The following is a 27,666-nucleotide window of genomic DNA, read 5'->3' as shown; positions in this document are numbered from 1 at the left end:
TTACAAAAACAAAATATTTTATTCAATTTGTTCATTAAGATTATCATACATTTTTGCATTCATTTTGGTATGGTGAGTCGTGTGTGTCCGTTTTGACGAGGATCTTGATTGAATACGTCGAATGCTTCCATACTCAAAGAGACACTTGGTTGTTGATCAAGAAATGTACGTTTGCCTGGAATAATTGTGTGAAGAGATTAGAGCAAAGGTTGCATTATTTAAAAAGGAAGACTGCTTTAAAAAAATAAAATAAATAAAGATACGGAGACATTCCAAACTATACAAACAAGATCCGGCAGGCCTATGTTCTGAGAAGAGGTCAGGCATGTGTTTGAGAAGCACTTTTTGGTTGAGCTTTGAGGCAATGTTTGAGATGGCCTTGCTTGTGTGTGTGTGTGTGTGTGTGTGTGTGTGTGTGTGTGTGTGTGTGTGTGTGTGTGTGTGTGTGTGTGTGTGTGTGTGTGTGTGTGTATAAAACAGATGTGTATAAGAAGCAATGAGTTGTATTTGAGGAAATGTACTTGCAGCTGCTGTGTGTGTGTGTGTGTGTGTGTGTGTGTGTGTGTTTTTGTGCTCAGAAGGAGAAGTATTTGGTGAACCACTCCTGTTTCAGCCCTTCTGTCCCCCTCTGCTCCAGATATGGGCCTCTACAAAACACAGAAGGAAAATGCATAAATTGACTATTTAAATTAATATACATTATCATTATGCTAAGGTTCAGAGCATTGTGCTTATTTTGAAACTAGTGAAAAACTGAGGAGAAAACACACCTATTCTAGTGAGGTGCTATCTTGCAGGTAGATGATAAAGATAAGGGGAAAGCTGCGCACTCATAACTGATGCATTTATGATTTAAATTTGTTTTTTTCAGGATAAGACACTAAAAGACAGGTGTTTCAAATCAGGGCAGTCAACTTGAGAGGCCAATCACAGGAAAGGCTGAAACCATTCAAATGTACATGTCCATGTGTTTGTATGTGTATATATACACACCCATATATATGTCAGAAAAGACAATAATACTTCCCAGTCCCAAAAAGGTTTTTTAGAAACCTGTATAGGTTCTGTTTAGGGCTGTCAATCGATTAAAAAATGTAATCTTATTAATTACATACTCTGTGATTAATTAATCAAAATTAATCGCATTCATTATTAACGGCGCCTGAACCGATACTTTTTAAGAAAGTAAAAAAAGAAAAGAAAAAAAAGGGTACTAAACAACAGTCGGTGACATTAAAGAAGGCTTGTTCATTGCTGAGGCCATATGATCAAAATTAAATGATTTAATAATAATGTATAACAATAACTTATTTCACTAGTAAATTGCTGTTGAACGACAAAAACAACCACCAGATGGGAAAAGGACATTTACAATAACTTCAAATGCACCACGAGGCTGTAGTTTACCAGTTTCATTGAACGCACCGTCTGGGTTGTTTCTCCGACGGTAGCTGCAGATTGTTACATCCCGCTGTTGAACATAGACCGGTGTTGAATCCTCTACAATAAAACACAGTCAAACTTTACACCGTTCAGCGTTAGCTGTCAGCATTGTAACCGTGTTTAATCCAGCTACTAGCTAGCGGTAGGCTAACGTTAGCTGCTGTCTAGTATAGTGTTAACTAGCGTCACATGCAGCGGTGTTTGTGTTGCCTGTATCGTCTTCAGAGCACCAGAGAGAAGTTCAGACATATCAGTGGCACCAGATTTCGGTAGCCAGGGTTGGCAGGAAGAAGATTTTTACAAGTAAATGTTCCAGTTAATGATCCAGGCAGCACATTCTCGTCTCCCTCCTTCATTTTACAGTCCAATGGTGGCTAGAACGGCTCCGGATCAAACGTCAATACGGAATGGATTAATCTGCGTTATTTTTTTTAACGCGTTATTTTGACAGCCCTAGTTCTGTTTTATTATTTCTATTTTGCTGACATTTTTTGTAGATTTATTTTTCACACAGTGACTTGAAAGATATTCAGAATTACAGTGTAGTTTTCTTAATTTGGCCTTTAATATTGAATTGAGGCATTGCCTGTGAGGATATATTGTTTTTTTTTTGTTTTTTCTCTCTTTTTTTCGTTTGTGCTCGTTGATTTCTTGATTATATGCATGTTTTGGGTTTGAGGACTGGGGTATCTTATTCTGAAGGACGTTTGCCGAAATGTCGATATTTCATTGGAGTTATATTAAAATGTTCCTACCTGATTGATTGGGCCTGCAGATGTGCATGTGGTTCCTGGCAGGAGGGCGACACGTAGCGGATGCCCGTCTGCGATGAGGGGCAGACGGGGAGCGGGGCGGTGGGCGCCGGGGTGGGAGGGATGCAGGAAGTCCGGGATCTGGTGGAGCGAGGGATGGAGGGGGAGGAATGTTGGCTAAGGGAGAGGGAGGTGTGCTTGTGTGGAAGAGAGGAGGTGGAGTAGTGGAAGGAGGTCTGAGGTTGGGAGGTGGACTGGTGGGGGAGAGTTGAGGAGGAGTGCTGATGGACGGAGGAAGAGGAGGAGGAAGATGATGAGGAGGAGGGGGGTACGAAGGTGCTCCTGTCGTAAGTACCAGCACTGGGGATGCTGGTGGCACGAGGACACTCCACATGCTTCCGCTGTTGGGAGGACAAATTCACATATAGTCGATGTTAAAAACCAGCATAGTTTATGTTGCTATAATAATACTCAAAATGGTTTGTCCATTCAAGTTTTGTAAATGAGCTGCATCAAAGTGCTTTACACACTACAAGCTCCATATATTTACAGTCAAGTTATTAGTTTATAATTTCCTATTATTAGTGGTAATTAAAACCATGGGCACATTACACAGAGAGGGTGCACCTTTATGACAGACTGACAGTATTGGGCAAGTTACTTTTAAAAAGTAATTAGTTACAGTTACTAGTTACTTCTTCCAAAAAAGTAACTGAATTAGTTATTCAAATTATATAATAACAAATTATGAAAGTAACTAGTTACTTCAGAAAGTAACTATTGCGTTACTTTCAAGTAAATTTTTAAATGCTCAAATATGACCCCACCTCCACCCCTCTTTAATGGAACTTAAAATACACGTACATGTTCAATTATTTATGATAAATCTGAATATTATAATGAAATGGACACTTAATACAATACATTAACAGAAACAATGTACACAAATCTAAACTATTTTAATGTTGCTGTGAGACTAGCCTCCAATCAAATGCCATGTATGTAGATATTATGTTTATATAGTGGATCGATACAAATAACACAACACCTCAACAGGCCACAACTGGGCAAAATTAAATTATGCTTATTAAGCACTATACCAAAAATAAATAACAAATGTATACACTCTTTGTAGTGCAAATAACGTAAGTGGCCTAATGTTTATACTTGTGCGCTGGTGTGTGCGTCGAGCCGGCGTGTGTGTGTGTGTGTGTGTGTGTGTGTGTGTGTGTGTGTGTGTGTGTGTGTGTGTGTGTGGGGGGAGTAGGTGATAGAGAGCGAGGGAGAAGTGAGAGAGTGATGGCGATTAGCTTTCGAGCGAGTACCGACTCTAGAGTCATATAGTGAGAGAAACAAAGTGTCTCCCCTGTTCTTTCTGACCAAGGTGGGAAATCTGTAGCAGGAAAAGTTAACCCTCTCCTTGATTTCATAACGCCATACCTGTCTCTCTCTCTCTTGGACTGACTCGCTTGTGTTGTTCGTTGTGTGTCCGACTATGCGTGCTTTCGAACACCCGCCCAACTCTACCTCTGATTGGCTTACCATGACATTTTACTCAACCTCAGCCAATCGTCAGCATTTATGTGCTTGCGTCGTGCACTGCCCACTAACCAAGGAAGAAGAGTAAAAAAAGTCTTTGCCTCTCGGCTCAGACTCAGAAATCTAGTTGGTCTGATGAAAAAAACAGCTTCAGATATAGTAACGCGCCGCATTTTTTGGCAGTAACGGTAACAGCGTTATTAAGATGGGAAGAGTAATCAATTAGATTACTCGTTACTGAAAAAAAGTAACGCCGTTAGTAACACCGTTATTTATAACGCTGTTATTCCCATCACTGCAGACTGGCGATCTGTGGATTGGGAAGTGTGTCAGGGAGAAGTTGGCTCTGGCCCAGTGAGCACTTCTGGCTGGAAGGAGGCTCATTATGACGAATACATTTTGTGCACGCAAACATTCTTATATACTGTCTATGGCAAACACACAAACTCACCCTCATGGTTGGCGTGACGCTCCCGGGGCGGGACTTGCTGTCACGAAGCCTGAGGGTGCTGTTGTCCCCGGCAACAGGAGGGTGGAGCTGCAGCTGATGCCTCTCTTCCTGGAGGGAAGGAGGATGAGGAAGGACTTTCATTGGCCTCATTCACAGTTGGTGTGTTGTTTTATAAGAGTTGTGTCTGGAGGGTGTACTTGTTTGCTACTCTGCCTCATGCCACACAGATGGTAGATACAGTACTCTCCTTCGCATATATGACCACTGATGTTTAATGAAGACAATGTTTCAATTGAATTTGTTTTGAGTGGCAAAAATGCCCCATTTCACTTTAACTCTTGGTCACTACACTGTTAAATGGCTCCAGAAATGTCTTAATTCCGCCTGTCCGGTCATTTTGCACCATTTTTCCTAGCTTATTTTACCAGTTAAGCAGGGTTCAATATTTGATCTCAACTCAAGGTTCACCTACTTGCCAGTTCTGGAGCTTTTCACACAGTCCTGAACGAACTCAAACTTTTTTCAAACGTAGTTTTTTTTGTTGTTGCCTCGTGCCTTTATTGGATAGCAACAGTTAAGAGACAGACAGACAACATGGAGGCAAGAAAGAGGGGTTCAACAACAACATTCCCTGGAGGGAATCAAACCGGCGACATTGCTGTTGCATGTTATGCATCCTGTATGCTTTCTATCCACTATGTCACCATGTCACCCCCACATGCTCCACATGCATGAGAAGAATCCTAGAAGTGCTCAGATGAGTGGAAACTGAGCAAACTAAATCTGCTAATGAGGACTGTGTGATGTGATCAAAGCTGCAGAAAAAGCGAGAAGTGGACTTTGAGTTGAGATCAATAAAGATACTGAATCCTGCTTAAAGATGTAGTAAGTGATGTTAATCCAATAAACCTTTTGTCAAATTCAGTGAATATCTCTTCACGGTCACCTAGGTCTCTATTTTCTGTGTGCGCTGAAAAAAAATGGTGTTAAAGGGGAAATATTATGCTTTTCCGTGTTTTCTATCATATCTACAATGTTATAATGTTGGATATCATGTTAAACGTGTAAACAAATAATGAGGTAAATGTACAGTATTTTAGTTACTTACTGTACCTTTAACTGTGAAAACAAGCTTTTCCAACACAAATCAGGAAAAACATATTTTTCCAAGGTCAAGGTTGGTACATTGCACAAACAAGTTTCTATTAGCTGCCTGTTCATAGTGTGATTGAAAGAGTGTGTGTGTGTGTGTGTGTGTGTGTGTGTGTGTGTGTGTGTGTGTGTGTGTGTGTGTGTGTGTGTGTGTGTGTGTGTGTGCGCCCTCACCACTAATCGTTTAATGAGCTGGTCTCTCTCGGTCAGTCTCTCCTGAAGTCTCCCCAGATGCAGGTCATCACTTCGAGGCTCCCTCCTCCTGCACCGTTCCTCCCGCTCACGCAGTCTGCAGTTAAATCATATACACAAACACACACTTTTCTCACATACCCGCCCTTTACTTTAAACTGTGTGTACTGTATCTCCACGCGTTTGTCCTCTACTCACTCGTTCTCCAAGGCCACTATGCGAGACTGCAGGTGCGTCTGGGCGCTGCTGTATTCAGACACCAAACTCTGCATCTCCTTCTTGTGCTCCCTCCTGATCTCCTCCACCTCGTCTCTTCTCTTGTCTTCTTCCCGTTCCTTCTTCTTCTCCTCGTCCACTTCCTCTTCTTTTACGTCCTCCTCTTTCCTCTCCTCCCAGTGTTTCTGCGACTCCTCCAGTTTCTCCATCTCCACCCTCAGTTTCTCCACTTCCTCCTTCAGACGTTGTGCTTCTTCTTCCAGCTGGGCATCTCTCTTCTTCCGCAAATCTACGACTTCCTCTTCTTTTTTCTCTTCAGCTTCAGGATTCTCCTGTACTGACCTGATAAGGGACAGCAGATCAAAGAAAAAGGATGGAAATAATGGAAGTGGCCCGTTTAGTACAATAAAAACAATTGTGATAAAAAAAGGGATCTTGAAAATGGCTGAATCATCAATGATGGGAATACTGCTGCCAATTTGGCCCACTTTTCACTGTACTATATATAATTTACTGTGAACTAGTTTTCATATAGACCAGTAAATAATAAAGCTCAACAATCAAACTATACACAAAAGAAGGGCATGTGTGCAATACATTGTCATATACTCCAGTGAACCCTTTAAACTAATTTTAACCCAGATATGTACAACCTTTTAGTGAGAAATTATCCTAAATCTTTTGTCATCTAGTAAGCAGGGATAACAATACAAGAGTGCTGAAATTAAATCAAATGTAGCCAATTCACACCGTTTTTAAAAGCTTGGATTGTCTTTTTTCTGTACTTAAGGGATTGTTCTACATTTTAGGAAATTTGTTTTCTTGCTGAGAGTTACATGACAAATAGATTCCACCCTTGTGTCTGTATGACAAATATGAAGCTGTGGATGGCAGTCATTTATGTTAGCTAGGTTATGCTCAAAGTTAAAAAAAAAAAAAAAAGAAGATACACCTACAAGCAGCTCTAAAGCTCACCATGGCTGGGCTTTGCTATAATGTGTTAATTTGTGAGCTTTAGAGGTGTTAGTAGGCCTATGTGTATTTAGTTACCTCTGGATGTAGTCAGGTTTCCCCCTGTTTCCAGTCTTTGTGCTAAGCTAAAGGGATCCTGGCTGCAGGGTATTGATCTTCTCACCTAACTATTGGCAAAGAGGCAATAAGCATATTTCCAAAAAGATCATACTATTCATTTAAGTTCAGTATCCAACTTGGTAGTTGGTCATTAGTTTTTGTCCCGACTGCAAGAATATTAGAGCTGATTGACAATTGGCAATTGGCAATTTTGCTAATCGTTTATTAATTTTAGCCATTTTTCAAGCAGAAATGCCAAACATTTACCATATCTGGCTTCTGAAGGATTTTATGCTTTTCTTTGTCATCTATGATAGTACACAGAAAATCATTGGTTTAGGACTGCAGATTGGATGAAACAATCAATATAAGTATGTCCCCTTGGTTCAAGGGAAACTGATGATTTTTTTTCACTATTTTCTGACATTAATCCAAAAACATATCCGCAGATAACCCGATAATGAAAATAATCGTTAGTTGCAGCCCTGAATAATAATAACATTAATGTTGAAATAACCACACCACTTCTTTCCTTACCTTTCCTTTAATTGTTTCTTTAGTGCTGCATTTTCTCTCTGCAGCTCCAGCATGGCACAGCGGCTCTCATCCAGCTGTCGCTCAAACACCTGATACTGGTTCTGCTGCTTCAGATCCTACACACACACACACACACAATTAGATTAGATACACATTGTCCATATCTGCCTAAATTCTAAGATTCAGGCGGTAATGTGCTGTGTTGACTTTAATCCTCTCATTCATGTGAACAAAAAAGATATCAATTATGAAATGGCTGTGTGTTACCTGTTGCAGAGCCATCATCTGTGTGTGTGCCTGTAGTTGAGCCTGCAGGTCTTCTATCTGCTGCATGTGTCTCTGGGTCATCTGTCTGCTCCACTCTGTGTGCTGCTGGGTCAACTCTGCACGTTGCTTATCTGATATCACACACACACACACACACACACACACACACACACACACACACACACACACAAAACATACAGAATCAAAATCCATTTGGTCCACTGTAACAGGTACCCTTCTGCTGTTGCCATGGTGAAGTGTATCCATGGCAATAGCAACTTCACTGTTGAATTTATAATCTCAATGTGTATATCTGTGTGTGTGTGTGTGTGTGTGTGTGTGTGTGTGTTTTCATTCATTTGTCCATGCAGCTGTGTATGTGCTATACAGAATGTGTGACTGTCTGCATTTGCTAATGCTAATGCCTGAATGTGTTAGTGTGTGTGTTTGTTACCTAGCTCCAGGTGGTGCATTGTCTGTAGTCTGTTCCTCTCCAACAGCACATCTTCTTTCGCCTGTCTCTCTAACGCCTGTAGAGCCTTGGCGTGACTGTGTCTCTCCTCTCCTATAGACTGGGTTTGGGGTTCCTCCAACACAACACACATGCTGTCCTTTTACAATAGCACTTCACTGTGTATTATGTGACACAGATACATGCACACACTCATAGGATAACATTATGATGCCTCTTTGCTGCAGCGCTATCATCAAAGCTGCTCAATTATTCATCACAGAGAAAACCTATGAAAGAGAGTACATATGATTTTAGTGTACCTGCAACAAATCCCTCAGTTTCTTGTTTATCTCCTTGGTGTCTTGGACCTCTTTCCTCAGCCTTTCAATTTCAGGGTTGCCGTGGCAATCATCTTCTGGGGACTCCTTTTTCTCAGCCTACATTGGTGAGAAAATTGTGAGCAAAGGATTTTTTAAGGCTCTGTGTATAGTAATTCTCCTGAGATGATGAATTTGAATTAAATGTGAGATGCCACTTTTGTTTAAGAATTTGCAGACTCAGATGAGATTTCCTAAAATAAATAAATAAAACACAGACTTCATTGTGCACTCAAAACAGGCTTATGGAACTAATTAAAAGAGTACTCCAGTGATTTATTATTGAACTTCCATTAAAGCGTAACTCTCGCCAAAATGCAACCTAGGGTCCTTTTGTGTATGTACAGGAGTCAAACTTTCGTTTAAAAGCATATTTAGGATGAAACCTTTCTTTTTAGTAAACTCTGTGTACACAAACAATGTTGTCAATGCTTTCGTTAAGGTGTAGAGACCTTGGCGATACTTCGAGCAGTTTCATGTTGTGTCGAGCCTTCTTAGTGTTTTAAAAATAGCAATTTTGAGATAGCATAAAAGTGCCCCTAGCACTCCCATTTGACCGAAAAAATGGAAATACGGTAAATCTTAAAAGTGGCGATTCCGTCCTAAATATGCTTTTAAACGAAAGTTTGACTCCTGTACATACACAAAAAGACCCTAGGTTGCATTTTGGCGAGAGTTACGCTTTAAGTTGGGTAACGGTCAAATCGATGCAACTGAAATATCCAGACTTTTAGTATCTAGTATGACTCAAGCTCAAAAACACTGGATCCTACATAATGCAGCTAAAATGTAAGTATTACACCCTGCCTGCCTGGTTCTGTTCAACTATATAGTCTCCGAGCCAACGCTCAGACACCCAGGTGACATCATCGGGGTTATTTTCTCAGACTCAGAGCCACAGAGGTCATTATTAGGGCTGTCAAACGATTATTATTTTTTTAATCGCGATTAATCGCTGAATTTCTATAGTTAATCGCATATTTTATCACATGATTAAAATTCTATTATTTTGCATTTCAGAACAGTTTTAAGTACATATTAACAATCGAAAGCAATTCTTACCAGTGTATCTTGATTGGGAATCAAATGAATGCAAAGAAAGTTACTTTATGAACTTGATTTTAAGATTTGTAATTATTTACTTACTGTGTAAACAAAAGAAAAATGTGTGAATCTGTCATTATTGCACAATACCTCCAAGTACCTAACTAAAAAACTAAAAATACCTATCCTTACCAGAGTCAATATAGTGTTTAGTAACTCCTAAATAATTTTGATTACTCACTGACGTCCAGTGATCACCGGTTAATGAGACAGCGTTTGCAGCACCTTGCAGCAGTTCCAGTGTGGCTGCTTTCTCCGTGTTGTACAGGCTGTGTATCCGTGAAAACTACGGTCTCCCTCGACGGCAATGCGACGGGTCAGAACATGCCAACCGTAGTACGTCTTGGGACCCAAGTCTTCTACGATGCTGACAGGTCTGCAGTTAGTTGCCACCCGTTTCGCAAGAGCTGTAGTATTTTTTTGGGATTTGGTTTCATCAACAGGTCGGCAAGTAGCACTCTCCAAAATACTGCTTTGCCTGAGTGGGTAGCATGCTAGCGGGTAGCATCACGTTAACTGAACTATATGCTTAGCTCCGTAGGTGGTAGCTCAAGCTTGACGTGCTTCGGTGATATTTTAATTCGGCTTTACACAATGTGCATATGGCTTTTGACTTGTCTACGAGCCGTCCGGGAGTTTTGGAAAATAAAAAGCTCCATTCAGAGTTATTGCTGCTGTCTTTCTCCATCATGCCTGCAGCCTGCAGCAGCAGGATGTGTTATGAGGAAGTGGCAGCTTAATGTTAAGTAACGGTGCTCTGCCCTACAAAGCAAAAAGGCAGTAACTACGCAGAGTGCAGAACTGAGAAAAATGACTTTAAAGTTATCCTGTCATCCAGCTAAGTAGTTGTAGGTAGATTATTGGACATGTGGCTGTTTTTGTTACTTTATATTAGCTTATTCTTTGTACATATCAATCCTCATATTTAATTTGATATTTTACCCCTATTTTGCAGTTACTGTATTCTTGCTTTGTATTACTTACCAAAAACATGGCACCATACCAAGGAAAAAGGCAGTAACTACAGATTCTTCAAAAACTATTTTGCCACAACTTGGGCTCTGGGTGTGTTAGATACACTGTATTTGAAATAATTGGAACCATTTGTTTTCCTGAACATGGATATACCAAAACCAATACTAATTTGACCATTTTAGGTCAATATTTTCCACCCGGAAGCTGTTCTGGTGCTGAAACGGCTGCTTAAAGTCTCACATTGCTAAGCTGTTATCAAGTTATCCTGTCATCCAGCTATGTAGTTGTAGGTAGATTATTGGACATGTGGCTGTTTTTGTTACTTTATATTAGCTTATTCTTTGTACATATCAATCCTCATATTTAATTTGATATTTTACCCCTATTTTGCAGTTACTGTATTCTTGCTTTGTTTCACTAGGGCTTTTTGCAGTTACTGTACAAACGACTACCATTTTTCTCCAAAACGACACACATTTGAGATAAGATGTTTTGTCACATAACAAAGGATGCCTTGAATGTCATGAAAATGATAATAACTCATTTTTGACCAAAAATGCAGTTACTGCCTTTTTGTTTTGTAGGGCAGTGCTGCAAAGGGTCAAAATAGTAGCCTGTTAGGCACGACACAAAGCCGAGTGAAGTGTAAAATAAATTAATGAATGCCGGCATGCGATTAACGCGATTAAAAAAAACTCAATGCGTTATGCTCGGCCCTTAATCGCATCACGATTAACACGTTAATGCTGACAGCCCTAGTCATTATACAACTGCCTTCACAGGCTGACAAGTATTTATCAAGATAAGTAAACTTATCTTAATGTGTGGAGTTTGACAATCAGATATAACCTCATAGCCCAAATGGAATTAAGGTCATTTTGAAGGCAGCTGAAGGTGAAGAATCATCTCTGTCTGAACCTCAACATGTTTTGAAAATGGTCGTCAGAAAAGCAATTGGTAACAATTTGTGACAATCTATTAATCGTTTCAGTCAAAAATGCCAAATATTTGCTTTTTCCAGCTTCTTAAATTTGAGGATTTGCTGCTTTACTTCGTCATATATGACAGTAAACTGAATATCAGTTGGTTTTGGGCTGTTGGTCGGTCAAAACGAGCATTTCAAAGACATAATTTTGGGCTTTGATTAAATATAATGGGTATATTTAACTATATTCTGACATTTTCAGAAACAAATGATTAATTAAGAAAACCAATCGATGCTGCAGTCTACAACTAACCAACAAAAGTAACTTCTAAGTAAATGTCTTTCAATGCTAATCTGAACTAGTTTTAGACCTCAGGTTCACTGCTAACATCTCCATCTCTCTTTTTCAGAAATTCAAGAAAGTTATAAACAACACAGTAAACAGCAATTCAGTCTGATTATGAAGCTACAATTAGATGCTTTTGATAGAGAAAATCAGCATGCCTGAAGGTACGGAGAACAAAATCACGGCTGGTTACAAGTAGTTTGTGAAGTAGACTCACCTGTGACTGCAACTCGCTCAGTTGACTTTGCAGTTCAGATATCTGGGTCTGCATCTCCTGCTCTCTATTCTGCCATCTCTGTTCGCTCTCAGCAACGGCGGCATTCATTTCTATCCTGAACTCTGCTCTGAGACGATCCTCACACTCTGCCCTGGAGGCATGCGCCAGAACAAGAAGTGAGGTGGTGAGTTAACCTACATGCAAATGTACTATTCATTTCTTCTTGCTACACTGTATACTCATTATAGTGTCTTGTGCTTCTAAGGATTAATTTAAGAGGACGATTATTTTAAGTTTCAGGTTTTGTAGATGTGGTAGTAACCTGATTATTTCTCACTTTTCTTAATAACTTTATTTCATAAACATCCATGTAAGCGCGAATGTGTTTTTTTTTGTCATATTATGAGATTTGGAATGCCCTGGTTGTATTTCTGGAACAGAAACCTGCATATCTCCAGCTAACAGGTGTTGTAAATGTGTTCCTTTGCACAGAAAAGACCCCAGAACAGAAAAGTCATGTTGAGGGGTACTATTGTTAGAAGAATGCATTTATTGTTGTCTATTCAACAATAATAATGTCTTAATTATAGGAGCGGAAACCTGCATGTAAAGTGGTGTTTTAGCGTAGCGCTTGAAATAAAAATAATGGCTGTTTTCAGTGATGAAAAAGAAGATATGTACAATCACGATATGAGACAGGACAGGATTAATTGGTTTTCTGAAAACCATTATGGCTAATGTTTATTTGGATTGTGATATTGATTTGATTTTCATTGATGTACTGACACTGTTGTTTGTATCACTATGTATCATTTTTATTGCTGCAGCTAATTTCTTGGCATGTTCTGTTCTGGTAAAACACATTACCCGTCAATAAAGCTCATTCAAATTAAACGGATGATTAGAATGTAAGAGAGGAAAAGATGCTGCAGGTTGTTCGGAGCCACAATTTGAATGATTTGCGTTTCAGCTTTGATCTTCTGTAGTGATCTTTTAACAGGAAGCAGGGGGAGATCACAAGCAGAGTGGAGGCTTTGTAATGTAAGCCTAAGCAGTTCTGGCAGGTTGGGTTTTTATTCTGCTACCTGATCCGGTCCTCAGTGTGCCGCTGGCTCTGGTCTAGAAGACTCCTCTCCGTGTTCAGTCGGCTCTGTTCCAGGACTTTCTCCTCCAGCCGGTGTTTGTCAGCTCGCAGGGACGCTATCTCTCTCTGCTGCCTCTCCCGCTGCCTCTCTGCCTCCTCCTGCATCCGAGCCAGTCGACTCCGAGTCTGATGGAGCTCTTTCTCCAGACGAGAGCCCTGCGGTTCACATGAGGCTGCAGCTTCAGGGGCTACCTTTTCTTTCTTGTCTTGCTGTTGGATCGCCGACTGCAGCCTACAGATCTGAGAGCACAGGAACTTCTCACTTTCACTTCACATATTACAATCGATATTATGAATAATCTGATATATTTCATCTGGCAAAAAACACACATTCAACGAGTGTAGTTTGACCTCTGACCTCATTGGTGGCATCTTTCAGTTGTGTCCTCAGCTCCTCTCTTTCCCTCTCCAGCTGGCTGCGTAGCTCCTCAGCAGTCCTCCTCTCTTCATCCAAACGCGCACACACCTTCCAAGAAAATCCATCCTCGTCAACACCATTATTACATTAACAATTGATCTTCTTTTTAGCACATTAACCCAACCATACTATCATCTCCTTATTCCTAAGCCTAATTAATAATTAGTCACAATGAAGTGCACATTACAAACAGGCTCAAAGGGCAGGCAATTATGTGATTAAAATCTCATTATGTTTTTACATTTAGTAGTTTAAAAAATGTTCATGAAACATGCTCTTTAAGACCAGCACTTCCCAACCAGGGGGTGGGGACCCCGAAAGGAGTCGCGAGATGATTAACGGGAGAGTAGATCAGACAAAAAACATTTATGCTACACAAATTGCTTTGATTTTTTCAGAAATGTTTCTGATCTTTGATTTTTGTTTTAAATTATAAATGACTTCATAATTATACCTCTTTGGCCCCTCTAACAAACAAAAATCACTTTTTTGTTGACACAGTCGTAAGCCTATGACCAGTGGTGGAAAGTACATTTACTCAAGTACTGTACTTAAGTACAAATTTGAGGTACTTGTACTTTACTTGAGTCTTTTCTTTTCATGCCACTTCCTACTTCTACTCCGCTACATTTCAGAGAGAAATATTGTCCTTTTTACTCCACTACATGAATCTGACAGCTTTAGTTACTAGTTACTTCACAAGTTAAGATTTTTGAACACAAAACACATGTAGTTAATAAAATACGATGTTTTATTATAAATTAAACTACCCAACAATATAACGGCCTAGAAGTCCAGCTGAAATAATTAGCCAATTAAACATTTAGTTGATTGACAGAACTGTTTGGATCGTTTCAAGTTTCTAAAATGGCATTGAGTCATTTTATTTTTAATACTTTAAGTACATTTTCCTGATGTTACTTACATACTTTTACTTAAGTAATATTTTCAATACAGGACTTACTTTTAATCCCTAACGGAGTATTTTTACAGTGTGGTATTAGTACTTTTATGTAAGTAAAGGATCTGAAAACTTCTTCCACCACTGTGGCTGTGCCTATGACATATACACTATATACAAAATATTGGGCTAAGTGACTCCTGATAAGGGCTGACTGTGTAAAAGAGCGAAACCTAGTTATTGCAATATCTTGATTTCTGAAATGTCATGTAAACAAGAACAACCTTCATCAGGTTCACAGATTAAGCTGGCTGGAGAATCCTGATTTCTGTGTTCGCGAAACAGAGTTTCTAAGGTTTTTTTCAAGCGCACATGTGCATCACACAGATCCAGGGATTGTAGTATTACTATTGCAGCTTTGTGACACGATGAAAGGAAAAACTATTTCTCACAGCGGTTCGTCCTTGTATCCGAAATAATTAAACCCAAAGTCTGACTGATAATATAATTGCTAAGCTAAGGAGCTGGCTGCCACAGCTGAACAGCAGGCTATTTTTTTAAATTCTGATATAAGTGCACATTATGGAAAAACTGTGTCCTCCTTTACTACGGAGCCTGTCCTCTTACTGCACTGTCAGTCCAAATGCTCTGATGAAAAAAAGATAGAATAATCCCTTCGTGGTGTGCTTACCTCTTGATTGGTCTTCCTCTCTGAACTCAGAGCTTCTTGGACGCTGTGAAGTTCGGCCGCATGCCTCCTCATCACCTCCTCTATCGCCTTACGCACCTGCTCCTTCAACCGTTTCCTGTCCTCCTCAGCCTTCTCCACCAATCTTTTCTTCTCCTCTTCCAGCTTGTGCTCCACATTGGCTCTCTCCACCTCAACCTGTTCAATGTTCTTGTCCAACTGCGAGTGAACGCGAACCCTTTCGACCTCCAGTTCCTTCCTCTGCCGGTCGACCTCTTCCTCCTTTTCTCTCCTCAGACGTTCTTTCATCCCTTCCACTTCCTCCCTCTCCTCCTCTCTCTCTCTGCGCAGTCTGTTTCTGTCCTTCTCAAACCTTTCCTTTTCTTGTTCTCTTTCCTTCTGTAGGTTTTCTCTCTCTTTTTCTATCTCCTTCTGCAGTTTCTCCCTCTCATCATCTGCATGTTTTTGGATGCGACGCAGCTCCTCTGTCTGGGCTCTTACCATCTCAGAACGCAGGCTGGACAGGGCCTCAGCATGCTATGAACACACACACAATATATGTTTACTTATTAGGTACACCTGTACAATCTAATGAAATTCAATAGCTCTTTATTGTGTGTGTGTGTGTGTGTGTGTGTGTGTGTGTGTGTGTGTGTGTGTGTGTTTTACCTGGCGTATCTGCCGGGCGTGGTCGCTGTTTCTGCCACTGCTCTGCAGCTCCAGCTCTCTGTTCCTGCTCTGCAGGCGGCTCACCTGGCTCCTCAGTTCCTCCACTTCAGCACAGACACACACCTCACAGCCTCCGCGGTTCAGCAGCTCCTCTGATACACGCACACACACAGAGAACACATACCAAGTAAACCCCAACAAACACAAGTGAACACAAGCGCACACACGCACAAGCATGTATTGATTGATTATGCATTATAGAAGCAGAATGGACTTGCAATACTGAATGAGGAAGCCCCTGAAACAGAAATCATTCTCGTGCAATGAATAAAATTCAGGGCATTTTTGCTGACTGGGTATGATGACACTTTGATGAAACTGTTTGCCTTTATGGAGGATGAATAATGTGCTTTTGTTGGATTTTCTGTATTATAAATGGCGTGAGCTGAAAACTTAATTAATGCTGAGTCAGAATGAATAATGGAAATGCACTGAGCTCAGCTGATTTTTGCCGATGTGAGCTTTCTCTGGCAGACAGGTAAGAAGACAGGTGGACACAGACTGCAGACTACCTGCTCTGCTCTGCAGCTCGTCTTCCTGCAGCAGTAGCCTCTCCTTAGCGACCGCAAGCTCCTCCTCCGCCCGTTTAGCCACGCCCTCTGCCTCGGACACACGCCTCCGATCCAGCTCCAGCTCCTCCTCCAGGTCCTGGAGGGAGGCATGAAGGTCCGGGGGGTGTGGGGGTTGGCGCGAGGGAAAGTAAGGAGGGCGATGCAGAGGAGTATTGTGGGTTGACAAAGAGCACAGGGGAATATACAAGAAAAAAAGAAGACAGATAAGGGAGAGAGAGAAGCCGACAGCAACTTTGACACAGATAAGAAGGAAGGAGAGAAAGAACGCAAGTCAGAGAGGCGGGAATGGGGGGTTTATAGGGGAAAAAAATGGAGGATGAAATGTGGTGAGTCAGGGAGCTATCTTGCCCAGCTGAGCCTTTAATGGTCTGCTGTGGGGGCTTATGTCAGCTCTGTGCCAGCTCTTGCAGGGCTTCTTAATGCTCATCCATGAGGTGGTAATGGTGGTGGTGCTGCAGCGAATCTATCCTGCTCAAACTACTCATTAGCAGATAGTTGGCAGTGGGAATAGCACTCAGGGAGAGCAGCCAGTGGTTAGACAAGCAACACCCCCCTCCCCTCTCCCCTCTCTCTCTCTGCCTCCACCTCGCTCCCTTTCCCAACACAATCATTAGCTGGGGGCATCAGAGACAGGAAGCTGCAACATTTCAATTTCCTTTCACTTCCATTTTCACAACATTCTAGTTTGTGTGTGTGTGTGTGTGTGTGTGTGTGTGTGTGTGTGTGTATGTATGTGTACCTGTATTCGCTCTTGCAGTTTGACTGTGTTTCTCTTGCTCTCAGCCAACCTCTCCAGGTGACTTTCCACCTCCGCTTCAGCCCTCTTCACTCTCTCTCGTAGGGCGCTGTGCATTCCCTTCTTCTCCTCTTCTTCCCTCTCTTCCCACCTCTGCCGCTCCTCCCTCCATTCTGCCTCCATCTTCTTCCTCGTTTCCTCTTGCTCCTCGTTTAGGCCATTAATCTTTTGCTCCCATTGCTCCCTCTCCTCTTTCACTGCTCGCCTCTTCTCCTCCTCTGCTTGATCCACCTCCTCTTTCAGTGCCTTAACCTCCTCCAAGAGTGATTTCACTCTTTCCGAGTCCTCCCGCTCCTCTGTTTGTCTCTCCTCCTCTTTCTTGTTCTCCTCGTCTTCTCTCTGTCTCCGCTCGTCTTTCCTCTGTCGCTCCTCGTCAGCTGCTATCTGTAGCTCCTCACATTTGGCATCCAGCTCCTGGATCTGCTCCCCGGCCTTCTCCAGTTCTTTGCTCAACCGCAGGCTCTCCTCCTTGGCATCACTGATCTGGGCCTTGGCCTCCTGGAGCTCTTCTTCTGCAGCCTGGAGCCTCTCCTCGAACTCTTTTCTCAGCTCCGCCTCAGTTTCACGCTCCCTCTCCTCCGCCTGGATGCGGAAGCACTCAAAGTCTGCCTGCACCTGGAGGCAGAGAGGATAACGTGTTACACACTGCACTTGCCTTTAAAGTCACTGACCACCCACTGAGCGGTGCATCCATAAACTGCCCAAATTAATCAAAGCATTGATTCAAACAAATTGTGTTTTTACTCCCAACAACACTCCGGAAACCTTTCAGACACACATAACAGTTCAATTATTTTTGTGGTGGCATATTCACATTGCAAATATGCCGTACCAATACATCTCAAAGGTGATCTAGGAACTTTTCAGAGCACTGAAGTGAACAGTGTATATACAAAACATTTGAAAAGGGCAAGACTGTGGCCATAAAGGCTAATTAGCTACAGTGTTGTGACATTTAAACAATAATCTCAGTATGGGGCAAAACATCATTACCAGCCTGCACTGTTGAGATTGGGCAGGTTGGATTCTAAACGCTTATTCAGCTTGTCACATAACCAGGATTCATTGGTAAGGTATAATGTGCAGTTAGGAGTCCTGAAAAGACATGATTGTTTAGTAGGAGATGCTTTATTTTGCAGTTATGTAATCACCTAATAACATAGGAACTATGTACATATTACAACATTTTCTCCAACAAGTCTATTACTTTCTTGAGTTTATTACTGTGATTAAACCATGGTCACTTGCTGCAGAATAAAGACTGCATTTAAATGTAATAGTTGCATGTTATATGATGTTATGTTATAATATTAATCCAGACAGAATGGTGATGAAACGGTTCACTGTCACGTCATAATCGTTTCCTACTGGCTGCCAGGTTGAGGTGGGTGTGGCTTACCTGCATCACGGAGCTTACAAAGTGGAAGTGAAGCAGACTCAGACTGACTGACTGGGAGACGAGAGTCAGTGAGAAGTGGATGTGTTTCTGATTTGTCGTGACGTTTCCCCATCAAGTTGTGTTAAGGTTTTGTCCACGTCTTGAATGTCTACAAATGAACTATCAACCAGGCTGATTGACACCGCACTGAGGAACGCGCTGGTCCGAAGAGAAGACCGGAACAGTGCCGGCTACGACAAAGATTGGCCTCTCATCCTTACCTTCAGTCAAATGCACGTCTAAACCCAAACCCTCTTAAAGCTTCTAGACATAACATTTACCCAGGGTTGTGGACATGTCGTGACAACTGTAACTGTGTTTGATGTTTGTTAATTTATGATTTCTTTTTTTTGGGGGGGGGTTTTCCACCTTTAATTTTTGACAGGACAGCTAGGTGAGAAAGGGGAGGAAGACGTGCAGGAAATTGTCACAGGTCAGATTCGAACCCTGGACCTCTGCGTCGAGGCATAAACCTCTCAGTATATGTGCACCTGCTCTACCACTGAGCCAACCAGGCCACACGTTGATTTATGATTTTAACAGATCTGCTATGAAGAAACAATACTTTCTGTGAACACAGCATAAGTCTAATTCCACAGTCTAGTTTTCTTTGGTCATGATATTTGCATCAGTGGCACTATGGCACTTGTCGGCTCCAACTGCATTCCTCCTACTAACAGTGTATAATCTTGTTCACAGCCATTTTCAAGACTGCCCTGCACTAGGATTGTGCGTGTACCTCTGGTCACCAAATTCACAAAAACAGAGCCTATAGGGTAAAGTTGTCAAATGGTTTTCATGTAGTGCTGATTTGCCGTCAGATGTTTACACTTGTGCGATAACATGCTCCTGAATTGGCAGCAAAAATGTCCATTAACTAAAACTGGAAAACAAAAGGAAAGACGACAAACAAACTGTGGCTACACATTTCAAAATAAAGGTTTATGGTCCATGCAGATTTTCTCGCTTAAGCTGCTTACTGTTTCCAAAGAGCTCATAAGAAAATCATGTGCGTATTTATGATTCATGTTGATGTTTTATTGTGGTGCACAGCATGTGTTCAGCATGTGTTCACAGCATGAAGTCTTGTGGCTGGGTCAGGTCACAGGCTATCTGAACTTGGTTGATTATTGTAGGTCACGTAAGGGGCGGGTTTGATTTGCTGCTCCTGAGAGTTTACACATTCAATTACAGCAATTCAACGTGCCCTTGAATGAGCTCAGTTTATCTCATGATCAGGAGAGTAAGAGTACACGCACACACACACACACACACCTGGGCTCCAACTCTCTGCTGCATATCCAGGGAGTCCTGCAGCTCGAGGAGGCGTGTTCTCAGCGGGGCTCCCTCCCCTTCATGACACGTCTCCACCAGGATGCGGTGCAGCTCTTCGTGGTGGGCGTGGCTCAAGGCCTGCAGGGCCGCCTCCTGCTCCTCATTCTTCATGTTCAGAGAATAAATCACCTGGAGAACATCAACAACAGGCAAGGAAAGATTTAACAATTGTTGCACATTTCTGCCTTAAATTTATGTTTTGAACTGTATCTTTTCTTCATCTCTTTTAGAGATAGGTCGTGCTTTTTCTTTGCACTGATCACCACCACTCTGCTCCCAGTCTATATCCATGACGTTCCACTTCAGGGATTGTTCAGGTGCCGTTGGAAATAAGGACTATGGTTAACTGCTTCTCAGATCTCTGCAGGGTAAAACAAGACAGCTAGCTAGACTGTCTGCCCAATCTGAGTTTTCTGTTGCACGACTAAAACAACCTTTGAATGTACCTATGTTCCACCCAAACCAAACACGTTATTTTGCAGAGGCGCCGTTTCTCTGTGTGGTGCTTAACTCCGCCCAAGATGGTTGTGATTGGTTTAAAAAATGCCAATAAACCAGAGCATGTTTTTCTCCCATCCCGGATTGCTGTGCGGACTCGCCAGAACCTCCTCCGCAGTGCTGTGGAGGAAGGTCTGGCAATGTGAGACTACTCCGCTTCTGATGTGCCTTCTACAGTGTATGTAATGTCTATAAACCTACTCCATAATCTGTATGCAACAGGACAAGATTTTGGTATCAGAAGCGTTCTGGTTGCCATTTGACGTCCATTTGTAGTCTGAGTAGTTTTGACCAATCACGTTTGAGCAGGCTTTGGTTTTATGCAGGTAAACAGTCCGTGTGGAGAGCAAAAGAGGCGGAACGCGATGGCGTCTGTGTGAAGATATCCACTGGCTACACCGGAACCCCAGAAATATTGGCCGTTGCCCGTAGAGGCTAACCCCTCTTCTCATTTCTCAGTTTGTACAACCTTGATTCCTTTCCTCACCTCCTCTCCTCCTGTCTTAGTCTCACCCAACTGAGACGCGAGCGGAGGAGGCAACGAAGAGACACAGCAAGAGAGGATTCAAGGCAACAGGTATTTAACTAAATGAGACATCCGTGTGTCACGGGTGCAAAGGATACACTTGTCCATCCTTGCTCATAGCTCCTTTTGCAAGCCTCCTCTTTCCTCTAGATGCATTTAAAAAACTTGCGACATTCCAAGATGGCACGCAGAGATCGATTTTCAGGTCACAGGCATGAGGACGGAGGAGAGGAAACGAGGAGGCACAAAATAGAGAAATGAGAAGAGACCGATATCCGATGGGTTCCAAGATTGCAGTCTACTGTATGTGCCCCAGAAATTCCAGATCAGATTTTCTATGTTTATTTATTACTCTAGTTTATCATTGTGTTTTGAATTCTTGGTTAATTAGTATATTTTTATGAAGCCATTCTTCATTTTAGGGTTTTCTGTCCCTCAGGTCAAGAGATTGAGGAAAGTGCTTTTATGTAGCATATACCGTATTTTTGGACTGCAGAATAATTTAAAGCTGAAACAGTTAGTCATTGTTACGTTAAGGCTGACATTGGAAAATGTATTTGCAGACTGAGTAATATGTTTCCTCTTTGATAAGAAACGATTCAAATTGGCCGCCTTATTTGATTTGTAAGCAACATATTGAGTTCTTTCTTCACAGTTTTATTTTCCTTTTTTCTTTTTATGTGACAGGCAGGATTTAAATGTATATATTATAGTTTGGTGATAATTTTCAATGTTGCTTTCTTGACCAAATCTTCCTTGGAAAACAATCCTCAGTTTAATTTGACCTGATTGGTTTACATCCTCATGGATTCAGATGATTCACTCTGCGGGGTTGTTTCCTCTGTATTCATTTAATGCGAGTACGTTGCAAACAGCAGGAAAACTGACACCAACACTAGTCCACAAACAGACATTATGGAGCCAATATTTTCAGCTGCCAGCTTTATGATAAGAAATATTAAACTGACACTTGCTGACATGGAAACACAAAATTCACCAAACACAAATAACAGAAGTTAAACAGCAACACTGACAAACAGTCTGCACTACTGTAACCAAAGTATTGTGAGTTCAAATAGTCCCAGCACTGCAGCTTCATGAAGTGATTTCCCTGCCTGCCAACATGAGAGGAGTCTCTCCCCCTCCTCCCAATATAGTCTGTGACTAACACCTGAAATATGGCCCGTTTCTCCCCACTATTCACTTTACCCTCTACGCCATGTCTACAGTGTCATCATATGCTCCTGCTGAACCTGATGGCTCACTTACCCACCCACAGAGATGTGTGTTTGTGTGTGTGCATGTGCATGGGTGTGTGCAGGGGACACATAGGCTCATATTTTATCCAGACGCCTCACTGTCTGCAGTACACAGCTGGCACAGCACTGCCGGACATTCCCTGTGTGTGTGTGTGTGTGTGTGTGTGTGTGTGTGTGTGTGTGTGTGTGTGTGTGTGTGTGTGTGTGTGTGTCACAACTTCTCTCTTGCACACGCACTTGTCAATCTCCATTGATCTATGATGCATTTCTAATAATTCAGTGACAGATATCGATGATGGATGTGACATCTGGCCAAATCCTAATCACAAACCCGCCTCTCTCTGTACTGCCAGTCAAACACTGAATCGAGGGCAAGCTCTAAGGGGAGTGTGTGTGCTGTTCTTGGCTGTCCTCTTTGGACAGTTTGAGAGTGAGAGCAAGAAGGGTAAGAGGAAAATATAGCAGGAGAAAGGAAGAAAGAGGACAATTTAGAAAGCATTCCCATGCACACCTGGAGGTATGTTACATTTCCAAAATAATGTGAACACCCAAATGTTACACCCATATGTCATTGTTGAAAATCTACCTCCCGTGTTGTCCTTTCTCAGCGGTGACGTAAAACGCACCACTCGGGCTGCTATGCACGAATGTTGCCGGACTAAACCATTTTGTAAACATAGCCATACTGAGAAATACAGAAGGGAGTTTTGTGGAGCGGATAGGATTAATTAGTACTACTTACTTTGAATCAACGAATTTGGCAATGGCTTGAAAAAAATAAAAAATAAACTTAAATAGTCACACTTTAATTTAGCTTTTTGGGTATAAATTCTCAAGATGCTTGGCATGGCAGCTCGGTCAGAGAGTGGCAATGAGAGCCTCTTGCTACTGTAAATCTCATATTGATCATGCCAGTCGATAATGTTTTTCATGTAGCCTCACAAGCCTGTGCCCGTGCTTATTGACAATAACTTCATAGTCAGCAAAGCATGAAATTAGTATTCCGTCTACAGTGTAAAAGAGAGTCAGGATGAGGCTTTTTGAAACTGGAGTGAGATTTAGAGTGAATGGTTGGTGCACAGAGGAGAGGTTAGGCAAAGAGACAAGCAAGCATGCACAATCTTTCTCTTACATCAGCCCCCCATTCACCCACACACACACACACACACACACACACACACACACACACACACACACACACACACACACACATATCAAAGAGGGTACCGGGTGTACTGGATTACAAAGCAGGGAACATTGTGACAGTGTAAGCTAGATAAGTACAGGAAATCACACACAGAATTAGAGCTGCCAAACAAAAGTGTTGGCGAATATGTGCACACAAAGACACACTTTAATATGCTACTGTTGATCTCTGTGAATCACGTAACGAGACTACTCTCTTCTGTGTATTCATGTGGGTGTGTGCATGTCTGTTCACACACAAGCTTATGTGAACATTCACAACAGCTGGCCTGACAGGGTCAGCTCTCGCTTTCTTCCCATTGGCTTGTTCTTTCATGTAAACACACTCCGACGTGCTACTGGTTTATCTTTAGCAGCACCCATTCAACCAGGGCAGACCAGAGAGAGGGAGGAAGGTTGATGTGAGGGAGGGGGGAAGGGAGCTGTGTAAGTCAAACATAAGTGTGGATGGGTGAGTGGAGGAGTGAGGGACAGGCTGATGTGAGGAGGTGTGTTAAGTAGCCTACAAGTCCATGACTGAATGTGTGTGTGCCAGCATCCTCCATGCACACAGAGAGCAGAGGTTAATAAATATATAATGTTACCACAGCTGACCCATTTCCTGCTTCCTCTCCACTCCACACCCGGCCCCAAAACACTCAAATAAACCATGTGTCACATGCCCAGCATCCCAAAGCTCAGAGAAAATGCTTACACCAAATATCGAATTTGATGATTCTTATATTTCATCAGCGCTCTGGGTTTCGGATGTATTTCCTGCGGTCATCAAAGACCTAAGGCGGACTGGCAGGGCTTGCATAAAGTTTCAAGAGAGAGAAACAAGTCCAGGCTTCTTTTTCATTGGTGTGGAAGGAGTGGAGAGCCAAGAGAGGTTGAAGGACTAGGCTGGCAAATTCCCCTAACAAGCACAGACACAAGTGCTGACCCCTCATCTGTGTCATCTTAGTGTGTGTGTGTGTGTGTGTGTGTGTGTGTGTGTGTGTGTGTGTGTGTGTGTGTGTGTGTGTCTGTGCGTCTGAGAAAAAGCTTTCTGAACAACACACGGCAAATAGCTTGTCATGCATTAGCCTACACACATGCTCCTGCACACACACACACACACACACACACACACACACACACACACACACACACACACACACACACACACACACACACACACACACACACATACACACACACCTTGCAGGCTACACAGAGGTGAACCCATAAAGGAAGATGGGAACTGCACAGTCATCAGTAATTGTCATAGCTCAACAAGCGATGGGTCATGCCCTGCTTCTGTAAGCATTATTGTGCACCAGAGAGAGGGAGAATCCTCATATAGCAAAAAAGCCAATCCATATACTGCTGCTGCAACCCCTGCCTGCACACTGATGTACACATCATGTCTGTGTTAATAAAGAAATGGTTATAATCATGTCATAAAAGGTTATTGATTACTCAATTAATTCATTTTTATTACAAATATTTGGTGGTTCCAGCTTCTTCAATGTTGGCTTTTGCTGCTTGTTTAAAATCACTGTTAATTGATACAGTTGGATACCTTTTTTATCTGTTGGTCAGACAGAGAAACATTATTTTGGGATAAATAACATCCATGCACTCTTTGAGATGTGCAATTGTCTTTAAATTGTTTGACATTTAACCGTCTAAACTATAAGTGATGCATGGCGAAGATAATCCATAAATTGACTGATAATTGCATTACTCCTTTGCTGCCCTGAAAGGTTTATCTCTCAAATCGCTCAAGATCTGCAGCATACACCTAAAGCTCTCAGTGATCGCTAATGTCTGATTAGTGTCAGGCATGAAGACGAATCAACCCTGATCCAAGTTTTCCAATCATTAGCCTATCCCAAGAGATACGAATTTGTAACATAGAGCACATCTATAATGGTGTTTAAGCACGAATGAGTTTATAGTGTCTATTATTTTAATATTTTGTTTTACGAAATACTTCTCTTATTGGGCTATTTATTAGCTATTTTAATCTCCTTTGGGTCAATTTTTAGGCTATTTATAATTCCAATTATATAATAATTTACATTTTTGCTGTGATATCTGTTGGTGTCCCAATATGTCATAGCCTAGGATAATTGCAGATCGCCTTCTCAATATGTAGCCTAATTATGTTTGGGTGTGATGGCAGATAGTGAGGCAGCCATCAGATCATCCAATCAGCCTGACAGCGCTTCTGCCGGCGCGCCTCTCTCCTCTCGGTGTCACATGCAGGTTTTACCTTGGTGAGCTGAGCGATCTTCTTGCACATCTTGCTGTGCATCTGGTAGTCGTACAGCTCCTGTTCGATGTTCGGGAACTCTGCCGCAGTCCCGTTAACGGTGGAGCCCGGCCCGGGGGGCTGTGCAGCCTTACCGGCGCCTGAAGCCATAATAAACCCCCCAGGGAACTTCCCAGACCGGTGGATAGTCAGAAATGATCCTGCCGCCTCTCAGATGAAAATTCCCACCTAAATCGTGTCAACTTTTTACTCGTGCATCTCATTCCTCTGTCGGTAGACCACCTCCCGTGAACAGCAGCTCGCTGGAAAACATTTGGTTCTAGATCGGCGGGGGTCTCCTCGTGCGTTCCGGTAGTTGCCCCCCTCTCCCTCTGTCCGCCCGGTGATCGCGGAGGTCACACGCTGGAAGTCCATCGGGGACGCGCTCGCGCCAACCGACCCTTTCCTGCTGTCAACAGATAGGCTATTTTGTTTATTCTAAGAGGGAGCGCTCGAGGATGAAGGCATATCGTCCAACCACCTGTCTCGCGGCAGGGGCGGAGAGGGGCGTGTGTATCCTATGGAACATACCGGAGACAGCTCGAGAGGCGCACTGCTGCAGTGCTGCCCCGCCCCTACCGGCGCTGCTGTATCAATCACCGTGTGGAGGGGAGGAGGGGGTCCCCGGGGTCTAGTCGTGTGATTTTACTATTAATCAGATAAACATAGGCTATAACTGCTGCTTATTTCTTTTATTTAAAGAACGGTCATTAGGCTATACATCTTGTATTATTAGCAGACTACCACTAGGCTAGGCTATTGGCTGAACTGCCATAGAAAAAAAAAGGTTTCAAAACGATTTATCTCTGAAGTGAACACATTTGTGAAAATGTAGGCTACCTCTTTGATAGTCTATAGACTATCAATTATTTTTCTCTTGAAATGGCCTACAGATAGCCTAGAGAAAGTCACAAGAACACATTCTCATACACAAGTTGGCACCATTGACTAACTTTAAAGGGCTTCAGCAATTTAGTTTTGCAGTTCCATAAAATTGGAACTGAAAATTGACTTGCAAGACACACATTAAAGAATGACCAAAATCGATAAAGCTAAAAAAACACTTCCCATAATGCAACTCATGTAGCATATTTCCATTAGTCCCTCATTACCTGGTAGCCTACATTTTCAAAGTTCAAGCCCTCTTTCTGCTGGAGACAAATAGGTTGTCTCTTTCAAAATCAAGCTGAGATAAAAAAAATATATATTTTTCTCGAACTTGATAAAGATCATTCAGAGCCATAAAAGACCTGTCCTGTAAAATCGATGCACAGCCCTCACAGCCACATGGTTGTATTAACCTGTCATGAGGCCTCTGGGGGAAAAATAGCTATGGGTCCCTATGGGTCCCTACCATAGACTGTAGGCTACTGTAAAAACCATACCCATTCACCCACCACCCCTGTAATTGTGTTCCCTCCTCATCAGGTACAGTGTACACAGCGGACTACACTAGAGAACAAGTTCTTTATGCTACAATAATATCTGGGCACACATTTTCTGTGTCAATTAGGGTAATTTCAATAAACACAACTTCATTCAGAATTATGCCTTGAGGCATACAACAGTTTGTATCCAGCTTGTATCCAACAAACTTTTCAAAACCAACAATTTGACAATCATGCCCACACAGCAATTGGCTCTCAAGCTCTCTTTTTTCGTTCTTTCATCAGTTCATATATCCATCCAAGGCCATGAATGCCTTTGAGGAGAGACTGTCCGAAAAGTATGTGTTCTTAGCACGATTTATTGCATTTGAGAGAAGAAGAAATGCAAAAGACACAGAGTTCTTGAACAGAGATCGGGGAGGCAGAGGGATGCACTCAGGAGGAGGCTGATGGCAGAGGTTTCACCCCG

General features: G+C 42.2%; 1 protein-coding gene across 3 annotated transcripts; it reads right to left on the bottom strand.

Annotated features, from left to right (window-relative positions):
• Nucleotides 1-26,350, bottom strand: fam184b (family with sequence similarity 184 member B). Of its 3 annotated transcripts, none has more exons than XM_035999939.1 (18): nucleotides 25,771-26,350; nucleotides 19,980-20,168; nucleotides 17,210-17,881; nucleotides 16,411-16,546; nucleotides 15,839-15,990; nucleotides 15,173-15,706; nucleotides 13,521-13,628; nucleotides 13,104-13,402; nucleotides 12,016-12,169; nucleotides 8,395-8,508; nucleotides 8,075-8,207; nucleotides 7,621-7,751; nucleotides 7,354-7,469; nucleotides 5,728-6,087; nucleotides 5,512-5,638; nucleotides 4,186-4,293; nucleotides 2,199-2,596; nucleotides 1-647 (listed from the first exon to the last, which is right to left on the bottom strand). In XM_035999939.1, the coding sequence occupies exons 1-18, from the start codon at nucleotides 25,918-25,920 to the stop codon at nucleotides 575-577; spliced, it is 3,954 nt and encodes a 1,317-aa protein (XP_035855832.1). In that variant the 5' UTR covers nucleotides 25,921-26,350; the 3' UTR covers nucleotides 1-574. The 3 variants fall into 3 exon arrangements, with proteins under 3 accessions (XP_035855832.1, XP_031141724.1, XP_031141725.1); XM_031285864.2 differs by having other exon boundaries at nucleotides 8,395-8,511; nucleotides 12,019-12,169; XM_031285865.2 differs by having other exon boundaries at nucleotides 5,512-5,626; nucleotides 8,395-8,511; nucleotides 12,019-12,169.
• Between the last annotated feature and the right edge of the window lie 1,316 nt (nucleotides 26,351-27,666).

This window comes from Sander lucioperca, chromosome 4 (genome assembly GCF_008315115.2).
Source record: "Sander lucioperca isolate FBNREF2018 chromosome 4, SLUC_FBN_1.2, whole genome shotgun sequence".
Taxonomy (NCBI): domain Eukaryota; kingdom Metazoa; phylum Chordata; class Actinopteri; order Perciformes; family Percidae; genus Sander; species Sander lucioperca.
The sequence above is the reverse complement of the archived record's forward strand: the minus strand, read 5'-3'. Positions and strand labels throughout refer to the sequence as shown.

Coding starts and splice junctions, on each gene's coding strand:
- fam184b (XM_035999939.1), bottom strand. CDS start 25,920: ATGGCTTCAGGCGCCGGTAAGGCTGCACAGCCCCCCGGGCCGGGCTCC. Junction 17,882..19,979: donor AGCAGAGAGTTGGAGCCCAG/GTGTGTGTGTGT, acceptor CTCTGCCTCCAG/GTGCAGGCAGACTTTGAGTG. Junction 15,991..16,410: donor CGAGCTGCAGAGCAGAGCAG/GTAGTCTGCAGT, acceptor TGCGTGTATCAG/AGGAGCTGCTGAACCGCGGA.